General features: G+C 42.4%; 1 protein-coding gene across 1 annotated transcript in view; it reads right to left on the bottom strand.

Annotated features, from left to right (window-relative positions):
• Window positions 1–1,339: 1,339 nt before the first annotated feature.
• Window positions 1,340–12,220, bottom strand: part of KTI12 (KTI12 chromatin associated homolog) — a 568,623-nt gene continuing 557,742 nt past the window's right edge. Inside the window, exon 9 of the mRNA XM_078684944.1 lies at window positions 1,340–1,642. Within this exon, the coding sequence (XP_078541070.1) occupies window positions 1,499–1,642 (144 nt within the window). The 3' untranslated portion in view covers window positions 1,340–1,498. The remainder of the gene's footprint in view (window positions 1,643–12,220) is intronic.

Here is a 12,220-nt window from a genome sequence, read left to right as displayed (position 1 = left end):
GGCTTACAATGGATTTCTCAGTTAATATCGAATAATCTTCCCCGTTCTTTTTCTGGATCTTCAATCGTCCTTCTCTTTACCTTCTTCCTGTAGATCTCAATACGATTTATTTCTCCCTTCTCTCCAGCAATACCTTATCTCTCTACCTACTAATCCTACTACTTCCAATAAATGTACAATTCTTTTTCCTTTACTATCTTCCTCTACTTCTGCCTCAACACTTTATCGTAGCTTATTTTTCCATTCGGATAGACACAAAAGTAAATGTGAATTGGCCTGGGAAAAAGACCTTGCGGATTGTTGGAGTATCCCCTTTTGGGATAAAATATTGTTAAAAATTCATAAGACATCCAAAACAGCCAGTCCTTCTCAAACTTTATACTTCTTATACATACGTCTTCTCTTCACTCCTGTGAAACTGGCCTCCTTTTCTTCTGACTTTTCCTCCCATTGCTGGTCATGCAAACATCCCTCAGCTGATGTTCAACATATGGCGTTTGATTGCCCTTTTCTTTCCCGCTTTTGGCTTTTGATTTGGTCTCTAACATTTTTTCTACGCTCCCTTTCACCCTTATGGCCGTTCCCTTCCTCCACTCCCACACTACTTGATTTGCTTATCGCGACAGCCCTACACCTAATTACTTCTAATTGGAAACAAGCTGAAAAACTCACTTTCAAGGCCTGGTGGAACGCTATCTGTTTCCATCACAGGTTAGACACGAGTAATGTTTCCCCCATTTCTTTAGGTATTAAAAGAGATCTTTTATGGCTTCCTTTGTCATCCTCCTCAGCTTTAGCTTCAACCTCTTTACCTAGAAGAAGTCAGGAAATCCCCATGATTTCTAATATTGCATACTTTTACATATGTTTTATTATGTGTTCTTCGTTATAACTCCTTTTTCCTCATTATGACTATAACACCTTGGATGTTCATTTTCAATTTATTGTTTAAATTTATTGTTACAGTTGATACCTTTGACTAGACTTGTAATTTGGGTGATATTTTAACTCCTCTTTTCTCCATTTCCCCCCCGATTTCTTTTCTTTCCTCCTCCTTCTCCTTCTTTCTCCCCTCCCCTCCTCCCCCTTTCCTCTTTTCTTTCTCCTTTCTATATTACAGTTAATATTGATTTCCATTGTAATATATGTATTTTGTTGCATATTCTTCCTTGTATTGGCTTTCATTTTCTTCAATAAACTTCAAACTTAAAAAAAAAAAGTGTAATTCTCAAGATACACAGATGTCTGTAGTAAATAAATTAACCTAATTGACAATGTATAAAGCTAACCGGCCGTCCAGGTTACTTCTTTCTCCCTACAAGGAAATGCAGCAGAAGACAAGGTATGAAAATAAATGTTTTATTTTCAATTGGTTAAAATAAATGTTTTTGCAGTTCAGAGTTTTTTTTAAAAAAAAGGTTACATTTGCTCATTTGAAGTCCTTTTTAAGCGTTTCCAAGTTATACCATGATGACCAGAATCAGCATAACAGTCTGTTCTAATGTATACTCTTGTTCAGGTACTGCACAAACATGTTGGCTAGTTGTGAGATGTTCTCATTCGGGTGCATCTTCGTGTAGCTGATAAACTGACGTCTTGCTTTCTGCAGCTCTGCCATGCCAAGGATTCTTGTAAGCTCTACGTAATACAACGTTAAGGAATTGCAGAGGGTTACATATGAGTTTGGTGCTGTTCACATATCACGCTTCTTGCATGTTTTTATGTACACACTAAGATTCCTCTTTTCTGAACGAGTTCACTTGCCACACACTTTAAATCTCTGATTAGGAGACAACACAAACCCATAGGGCATCGGCCTCAGCTGCATTGAAGGCTCTTCATTGGCTCCCAGTCCATAAAAGAATCCTGTTCTAACTCCTACTGACGACTTTTAGAGCCCATCGTCACCTGGGCCCAAGATATCTTTCAGTAAGATTCAGGCCTCATACTACTGTAAGAACACTGAGGTCCACCACCGCAAGTTTGCTCAGGGTTCCGGCATTCAAATTAGCTACCAGAGGCAGAAGATCAGCCACTGTTCTGGGAGCAAAGACCTGGAATAGTATGCCTAGGGAACTTAGAGTTATTGAACAGGAGGGGCAGTTCAGAAAATTGTTAAATACGTGGATTTTCAGAATATAGGATGCTTGTTGCCTAGACCTAATTTAGGTTTTTGCTCTATGTAGCTGATCTGTTGTTACTCACAGCGCCAGGAAACTCTGTTAGGAGTGGCAGTTGCGCTATAGAAAAATTACTTTTCATTTCATTTTTATGTAATTGCAGTTTTACTGATTTCAAAATATTTAGAAAATGAACAGAACAGAGCAACTTCAACCTTTAACCCCTTCCATGCTCATGACAAGCTCAGCTCGTCATGAGGCACACTGGAGCTGTGCTCATGACAAGGTGAGCTCGTCATGATCAATGGGATTTAAAAAATATCAGCACCCAGCGGGAATTGCCTTAGCAGTCAAGGTGTTAAAGTAATGATGATGCAGATGTAAATATGTTTTAGAGTGCCTTTTTACTACAAAAGGAAAACTAATCTGCATTTTATATTTAAATATATATGTAGCTTTTTGGCTAACATTAAACATAACTAATTATATCGATATATCAAAAATGTAATCTGTATTTACCCATAAAAGCAAAATCATAAACAGACTATATACTTCCGACTTTGACATCACTCTTCTTTGTAATCTTCTTACTTTAAGTTAATACCTCAGTACTTAAAAATGAACTTGGGAACACTAGTTTACCAAGCATAGTCACAACGGATAAATCTGGTTTTGTTACATAACATGTACAAACTGACATCACAGCATGTTCAGAGGCATGTTCAGAGGCCAAAATGACATACGTAAGATGTATATGTGAACACAAACTAAGCTAACAGAAAGGAACACCTGCTCGCCCAGACCGCCACACGTGAACAGAAACAACTCCGCCAAAAGATTGCTTATTGTAGGTCGTGCATTGCACATACAAAACAAAGTACTAGCAACAACAGGTCTGACTTTAATATGCTGCACCCTGCACTATCAAAGGCACAACGCTCACCGCGCACTCACATTGGCACACAGTTCACTTTGCAATTACATGGGCACACTGCTTGCTCACACACACACACACAACACACACAACCAAGCGCACACACACACACACACACACACACACACTCAGCATTCTTCACACATACACAAATCTCACCTTGAACTGATACAGACACAGACCTGTACTCAGGCAGGCATACTGCTCACCCTTCACTAACATGGAAACACCACTTGCCCTTCACTCACACAAGCACACTAGACACCCTACGCTCACACAGGCACACCAGTAACCTCAAACTGTGCTCATTTGGATAAAATCTTCCATTTAGTGCTCACCCTGCACTGTTAGATATACCATTAAACCCACGGAGCACTCGCGGTGACGGTTTAGGTGCAAGCGGCGCCCTCTATCCTCTTACAAATCGGAACGAGAAAAACGCCAGTCCCGGAGTGGCTCATGGAGCATTGAATATAAAAGCTCCTAGTTTTTTTCTACAGACTAAAGAAGATTGTGGCTAACACACAGACCCGCCTCTATTGAGGTTGGGTGTATCCTCTAGGTGTAACTCCCTTATTGTTGTTTACAGATCTACCATTCTCCCTGTATTCATACAACCCCACCACTCAAACTCCACTCACAGGCATGACTTACCCTGCACAAAGGCACAACCTTCACCCTACACTCCACACCAGTCGCCCTGCACTCACACTTTTCATCTTACACTTCCATGGGCACAACTTTCACTCACGCAGATTCAAACGTATACTTAAGTCAGGCACACTACTCACCCAGCACTCACCCTGGCACATTGGTCACCCTACTGCACTCACATCCCCAATCAGCCTTCAGTCAAAGGCCACCATGAACTCAATCATCACTCACATCAGATGTACTTAAGCATGCTATTCTCTCTCTCTGGACTCAGACAACACCCACCCTCCACTTACAAAGGCGCAACTCTCACCTTGCACTAAAGGCACACTCAAATCTGTACTCAGACAGCATACTGTTCACCTAGCAGTCCAACCTACTCGTCATGCTCTCACACACATCTCACCCAGCACTTATTCACCCTGTGCCCACACAAGTACATACTGCACTCAAAAACTGCTCACCCTGCATTCACATGGGCACACCTTTCAACTTGCACCCACACACTTGTCTCCCGGCACTAACATGGGTGTAACTCTTACCTTGCACTCATAGGTGCAAGGCATGCACTCAATTCACCCAGCACTCACACAGACACATACATCCCGCTCACCTACCGCACTCATACAAGCCCACTACTACTCAACATCTTCAATATTATACTCACTGAGTTCAGAGTGTTTTAGCCTCACAATCTACAGCTAAGCAGGTGATATGCAGAACATACTAACGCAAGATGGCAATCTGACGAGTCTTCAAAATAATTTAAAAACTGTCTTTGCATTTTTGCTTATGGATGGGTTCCAATTCACTCAAGTTGATCTCAGACAAAACTGAGGTGATAATTTTCGGAAAAACCTCCATTTGGTTGCCTAACTGCGGGCCTGACACACTGGGCTCTCTTCCAAACACTTCCGTCCACAATGTTTGCATCCTCTTCGACTAATTCCTCTGATTTGAAACAAACTCAATTCAACCGGTTTCTTTATGATGAAAGTCCTTAGGAAAAGTATGCCTTTTCCATAGTTCTATAAGGAAAACCTGGCCCAAGCCCTCGTCACTGCAAGACTAGACAACTGTAGCTCCCTTATTGTCTGGTGTCTTGTAATGCAATGTAATGTAAAAAGGTGCTTACATAGGGCTACATTCAGCGGGTAGGTTTCTTGGCGCTTCGGAGGGCAGGGCTCTAACTGTAAGGAATTGCTATTTAGAATATGCTTGTGAAAAGAGCCAGGTTTTCAACTGCTTCCTGAACTGGAGGTGATTATTTGTTGTCCGTATTGGCAAGGGGATTTTGTGAAGAAACTCCAGCTTATGCAGAATTCAGCCACATGTCTCATCTTTGGACTCAGGATATGTGCTCATAGGGACTGCATCCTGTCAGCGTAGCAGAAAGCCAGTGTCTGTTTTACTAGGAGCCAAAGCATCCAAGGGTGGCTCGAAGTATGCATTCATCAGTAATGGAATACTTTGGGGACAAAATTACACATAGGCCTTTAAGGGGTCCATCAGTACCTCAATGTCCAGTGGCGCAACAGATTGTGATCCTAGGCATAAATCCAATCGGCATTTGTGGCTGCAAAGCAGGCAGTGGAATAGAGGTTGTACGCAGTGAAGCCAAACAGGTCTGAAGGCCAATAACCAGTGCTTATTTAGTTCTCGAAGCCGAGGTGTGCCAAAGCAGTGTACCATGCACTCACTGCACCGCAGCTTAAGCAGTACTGTCTCCATTCTGGGTCGAACAGGGACTTCCAAAAATGCTTCCCAACATGGAGTGTATAAAAGATACATTTAAAACAAGCATTGGCATAGCCAATGGGTCTCGCTTTTGGGACCTTATAAGTATTTAGTTATGCAGCGCAATATCCTTGGTGCAACAGCATCAACAGTTGCGCGGCTAAACACTTATAAGGTCCTAAAAGAGAGACCTATTTGCTGTGCAATGCAATAGGTCTCGTAATTATGCTAGTTTGAGCTATTGGCATTCTAAATGACAATGCCGTTTTGTTTTGTTCTGCTTTTTAAAACATAAATAAAAGGCATTGTCGTTTACAAAGCCAATAGCCTAAGCTCGCGTAAATGCAAGACCTATTGCATTGCAAATGCTTCTCTGTTGTATTTTTTTTGCTCTAAAATAAGGATAGTGTATTTGCATTGTCATTAAGGCAAGACTGATATTGCTGATTGTATCTTGTTTATTCCTTCGGTTATGTATATGTTACGCTGAAATGCAACTAAACAAATTTTAACAAAAAGAAAAAAAAGAATGACTAAGAAGATACCAACTGGTAAGGAAGGGGCTCCCTTTGAAAGGGAAAAAGGTTCTGTGTTTTCGGATTAGTAATACACAGCAGTTCTGCTACACTTCTCTCATTTAAGACCATGAAAGCAGGGTGTGTTAGATTGTGAAGTATATGGAGACAGACACTGAAGTTTCAAGTGGATGTTAACCATCGGCACATTATCTATGCTCCCTCTGAATATTTGTTTGCTTACAAGCTAACCCCTTCGCCCTTTGGAAACAAACACAGTATTTTACAGATTCTACAAATGCTTTCTTTGATCAAGCTGACTAAAAGAAATCCTTAGATTGATGGAAGATTCACTCAGAGAGTAACCAGAGAGAGCACTGTAGTCTCCTGTTGCATTTCCAGGGACCCCAGGAAAGAACAAGCTTTCTCCATTCATCACCCAGATTAGGGGATCAGGAAGAGACCACCACATCAGGAAAAGATACAAACAGTCCTACAGGCAGTCGCTACAGAGTGCTAACAACATGTTGTGGCAGGCCAGAGAGCCTGCCTGTGGTCCCTAAAATGCCAAACATAACTGCTACAAATGTTTTGAGGAGTAGGTTAGGAATTTGAACACACTACCTTGCTAAAGCCCATGAGGGTGCCTGAAATGTACCAAGTTCAGGCTAGGGGAAAGAAGGTGGGTACCCATTAAAATAGACCTGAGCATTTTCGCTAATAGCAGCACATCTTAAAAGGCCAGGGAAGTAGATGGAGTCTCACGCTCTTTAGAAACACAGGGCAGAGGGGAGGAGGCCCAGGGGGAAGGGTTTTATATATATGTAGGGTGGCTCTTTCAGCTTGTGAGAAGTGGAGAAGCAGGTGGACAGACAATATGTACCCCTTTTTGAAGAACAAAGGAGGATTCTTAAAACCTACAATCCAATTACTCTGTTGGACCCTTTAACACATTTTCAATTCCTCACCCCAACAAGCTTTATTACCCACAGTGCACTTTATGCTCTACAGGCCAGCTACGTTTAGTATCATCGCTCCTTGTTTTAAGGAAAAGACCAAAGACCTTTCTTTAATCTATAACTTTTGGTCCTCACACTTTTTTTTTAACAGTAATTTCGGTTGAGTTACTGTCTTGCACATCACCATGAAGCCTCGGCATACACACTGCTTTACAAATAGTAATAAAATAACACAACATATAGCAGGAAAAGAAATATATTATTGTATCACGTGGAGCATGAAGTAATGTCCGGTTATGTGGCTACTATCCATGCAGAATTAATGAACCACAAAGAAACTCCACAGCTGTCAATCTTCCTAAGGGTCAGCAATGGAGAGGTATTATTCCCTGAGAAGCATATGTTATTAGACGTGCTTGGGGGGGGGTCTCTGGGTATGAATGCAAAGTAACACATCAGTGCTTCCGTAACACTTGGATACAGTGCGGGTTCTCAGCCAATGAGATACTGGGCCCTAGAGAGGGAAATGTGGGCACGAGTCTGAGTGTAACTGAGAGCTGGGGTCTGGGGAAGTGCGAGTGGGTGTGGTGCACCAGGGGGAGGACACACTGTCAATTCCTGGCAGGAGGGGATGGTGCAAGAACCAAGCTCACCTCAGTAAGAGAGTGTGAAGTGGTGTTTGTGACTTCACCCTGCTATCCGTGACCCGGTCAGCAGCGCAAAATGCCTTAAACTGGATGCGTTTTTCTAACGGAAGCCAATGCAGCTTGCAGAGTAGCTGCAAGGCTGAGCAAACTTTCGGCAGATGGAAATGTAGTCTCACCACGCATTTTGAATAATCTTCAGCCTGTTTTTCACATGCCTCGTAGCACTCAAGTACAGGATATTGCAATACTCGAGAGGTGATTAATGACTGGATGGCCATCCTTCAAACCTGGGCACAAAAGAAGCCAATGATAGTTTTGAGGCTTCCAAGAGTGACAAAAAAAAAACCAGAAGACAGTGCTTTGACTTGCGGCTGGAAAGATAACGATTCGTCATGCAAAATGGCCACGTTTTTCAACAGAATTGGGCTTAGGGGAAAAAGGTTAACACACTTGCCCACCATTGACCTTGCGATTCTTGCAAGTGTTTCCTGAATAGGAGAATCACTGTTTGTTGCCATTCAGGAAGTTGGCATGTATCCAATTAGCAAAAGCGATCAAACAGTTCTTAAAGTTGGCAGTGCACACTGTGGAACCCGCAGTCAGTGATCAAATAAGCTGGGTATTGTCTGCATATGATACCAGTGATATCCCAAAAGATTTTACCACATCACCCAACATACATATTTACAAGAAAGAGCTCAGTGCATACGGGCAACGGCACGCCCAGCAGCTTCAGGGAAAGGCAAAAGCATGTGAGTGGTGCGCGCGTGGCTGAAAAAGTGAAAGCAGCAAGCCAAGGAGTTGTGTGAAGCACGAGAGTGGTGCACGCGCAGCAGCGGCAAAAGTGAAAATGGTCGCCCTCCAGATGGCGCTTCAGGCGCTGACAGCTGGCGGATGCGCTCGCAAGCGTACCCGCAAGCTTGAGGCCAGCAAAAGCCTCTGGTGGCACTTTTAAAAGCCACTTACTAAATGTCTCGAAGAGACCTAAAAAAGTGCACTATTCCCTTTGCATCAGACATATGAAAGATACGGTGAACCAGCTCCCCAAAATGCAGTGGGAAGTTAGTTTGGAGTATTGTCTGTATCTGAGAAGAGGACCTTGCAACCTAGAGATCAAAAGTCTCTCTAGCCTAAGCTAAGACGCCATTCTTTTGAAAAAGCTTGGCTTTCAGCGTACTCCGAGAATCAAAGCATATTTTGGAAACATTTATCGAAGGCCTTAACATTGCCTCCCTAACTATGCGGGCCGGTAGAAACAGTACTTGTGTGCAACAAGTGACTTTGGAATTAACAGTCACCAGATAAGCGATGCCCGGTTACATTCCACAGCAACCTTGATCATACAACATCAAATACCTCATGTTTGAGAGCAGCTTCAAGACCGGATGACTCACAGCAGACGGGAAACCCTTCAGATAACAAGACAAGTTCACAACTGAAGCACTGCATGCTCCATGATGAGAATTGTCTTTACATATTAAAGACCCACTTAAAGCACTCTCACAGTCAGAATCACTAAGAAAAACTTCAGTGTGGCCATTTCTGCGTCTAAACCTGAATGGTAACTCCCAGTTCTCATGCACATAACCTTCTCCTAGTGCTTCATATCTGCCTACTTGTTGGTATTGGAGACAATATTGGAATTGGAAAGTCGTGACTGGTAGGGTAATGTAACCATGGATTATCCAGTATGAGGATGTTATCGGTAAAAGGTAATTGGTTTAATTTTTTAATGTGCAACATGGTACATTTCGCATCTCTTTGTGCCATTACTATCTCTGCCTTTCTGTAAGATCATATGCAGAAAACACACAAACAATTGATGTAACACCACAGCATGTGGCCACAATGTAGTGTTTGCAACAGCCAGCTCAGTATTACAATGGACCGTAATTGTGACTGCCCGAACTTTAAAATGTACATGTCTTACTGTATAAAGTCAACTGCAGAAGACACTATGTTGCCAGTGAATTAATTCTGGATGTCAATGTGGTCATTCCGTTGTCAACCACAGTCAAAGTCTTTTCTAAATTAACCAGGTTGTTCCTACGCAATCTTTCAGCAGCTTGCTGTTGAGAAATTTTCCACAGCTCATAAATTCCGCACAAGAAGCACTTTTGATGTGGGTTCTAGGGACCTAGTAGAAAATCCTCAAGATCCAGGTCATCAGAAAGAAGGGGCAAGTATGCTTCAACTGGGAAAGTGTTGAGGTTTTTAGCCAATCAAAGCACAACTTCCCAACACTGTGTAATGTCGCTACCCCAGAACGTTCTGATTGTATGTATAGTTGATCATGTCTTTTGCTCCTAAACCCTTCGGTGTTGCCCAGGAATCTAGAATGACACCAATTTGTGTCCACGAGCCAAACCAATCATCCCTTCCAATTGGAATCTGATGAATAAAAAGAACCATTATGTATCATGGTATCTAGTGTATTCTCACTAAAGTGTGTTAGATGCTGCCAATTCTCAAGGCGTGAGAATGTGGGAATATGAGGTGTGTCCAAATCCTTCATTTTCGCTATTCCTAGACAGGAAGTTTGTTGCACGGTTTTATCAAGAAAATAAACTGATGTGGTAGGAGGCATGCTCTGATTAAGGCCTTCGTACCTGAAACCTGCCAATCTTTCGCTCCCCAGACAGATTTTGTGTTTATAGAAAAGTTGAAACCCAGTATAGACAGTTGGGAAATAAAAGAAGCAGAGTAGATCAGTTTGGTGTTCGTTAGCATATTTTTCTTTGCAGGTGTATGTGCAAGCCTATTATAATAATAAGAGGCTGGGTCTAATCTGTCAAAATCAGAAAAATAAGCAAACTTTTGTGCAAATGTTTTTAAACTATCATTTGGAGGTGCTGGGCAGTGTTCCAGTTGAGTATAATTATAAACTGCACGTGGGATACTAGCTTTGTGTTAGAAATGGTGACAATGTTGATAACAGAACATGTCTCCAAATTAGATGTTCCATCAAATAATTCATTATTAGAAAATTATGCACAGTTTCACTGCCCCAATCATCAGAGAAAATACTCGAGGTGATAATATAATTTAAAGAAATTTCAGTAGGACCGTAAACATCATACGATACCCTGTACCAAACTATTCCTTCTGGAACCGGAACTACTGTAATGGTCACCAGGGACAGGTCACTTTGGTCATGGTGCGATGATTCATGTGATTTCAGAACGAAGTTTGCAAGTTGTACTGCAGAGAGTTCTGGGAGATAGTGCCCACTCATAAGTAGGAAAAAGACAGTTACCAAACCCATCCAGAGGACCAGTAAAAGTAATCCAATTGTAATCCAGGGACGTCTCCATGGAACAACAAAGTAAGTATTTTTCAGCAAAAGCTAGAGAGCATACATCGTAGCCTGTAAGGGAAAGGTGGTGGTGGCAGCTCAAAATCACATGAATCTGGTGAAAAGTCGTCATAATGCAGCAAGTAGCCAGAAGCGTTTGGTCTATTCTTGAAAACTTAGGTTTTATAGAACTGGTAGAGGACTTGATCTGGGGCATATTCACATAGACCTCGTCAATCTTTTGAATTGTGATTTCTGTACTGGTTGACTGTTCAGTAGTAGTAGTTTCAACAGGTAAAAGTCTCACTTCTTTGCTTACAGCTTCTCTTTGCAGGGGGGAATCTTCAGTTTTAAATACCTCACGCTCCTTCTGTAATTTGAAGTATGTTCAGTATTCAGGGGTTGTTGACGATGAACCACTAGGAAGTTGAGCGTGACCACAATCAATAGTAATTGGGTACAAACTTTGATTAGATGGCTTTCCAGTGCACACAGTAGCAGACTCTTCATCGTCTTGTCTAAAAGTATTTGGGAATCTTCTGTTATTAAAGCTTCCACCTGAACTTCCTGAATGGTAGCGAGAGGAGTGTGGCAGCTACCTAGAAACACATGCGGCCTACTGTTGATAATCAGCCACATAGTGTTGTTTGATCAGATCACTAGAGACAAACCTCTCGTCTGTGCGATCAGCAAGGGGTGGAAGAAGTAGGGTTCTAGTACCTTTGACAGCCAGGACAGGTACAGACACTCTGCAAGATAGTGGACAAGAAAGAATTTGGGCTATTTTCTCTCTGACCACATCCCCAATCTGCGGGACCCAGGAAGGTCTTGCCGGTAGGACCTCCACTCCAGTGGCAGTGAGTTTTATTTGGATGTTGCTTTGTGTGCTCCGGAATTCATTAGGCTCCAGTAAAACAGTCAAATGTTCATTGATGTCAAATGGTGTTTCCGCCGCCACTGTGCTGACATTATTGAGGTCTGCGACCCACATTCTCACACTGAACAGGTGTTAGTAAGGAGTATGACCCCCCAGGGATTTTCTTGGCATGTGCTCATATAGGTAATGTACCCAACTGCCACCCGAGCCTTATACTCTTGCTGTTAAGGACTGCTTCAAGCCAAGGTTTTTCCTCTCAACTACTGAATTTACCTTGGGACGGTAGGGGGAGGAGCACTGCAAGGACACACCCAAACTGCTCATTGCTTCTTTGTAAGCTCGAGAGCTAAACGCCGGGCCCTGCTCGGAAAGTAGTGTGCAACTGCCTATGTCTCGATAAAGGCTCTCAAATTCTTTATAACAGTTTGAGCGTCAACCGAGCGCTGTGGCCAAACCCACAGGAATCTAAAGCATGAATCTAC

This window comes from Lissotriton helveticus, chromosome 3_2, assembly GCF_964261635.1.
Source record: "Lissotriton helveticus chromosome 3_2, aLisHel1.1, whole genome shotgun sequence".
NCBI lineage: Eukaryota > Metazoa > Chordata > Amphibia > Caudata > Salamandridae > Lissotriton > Lissotriton helveticus.
The sequence above is the reverse complement of the archived record's forward strand: the minus strand, read 5'-3'. Positions and strand labels throughout refer to the sequence as shown.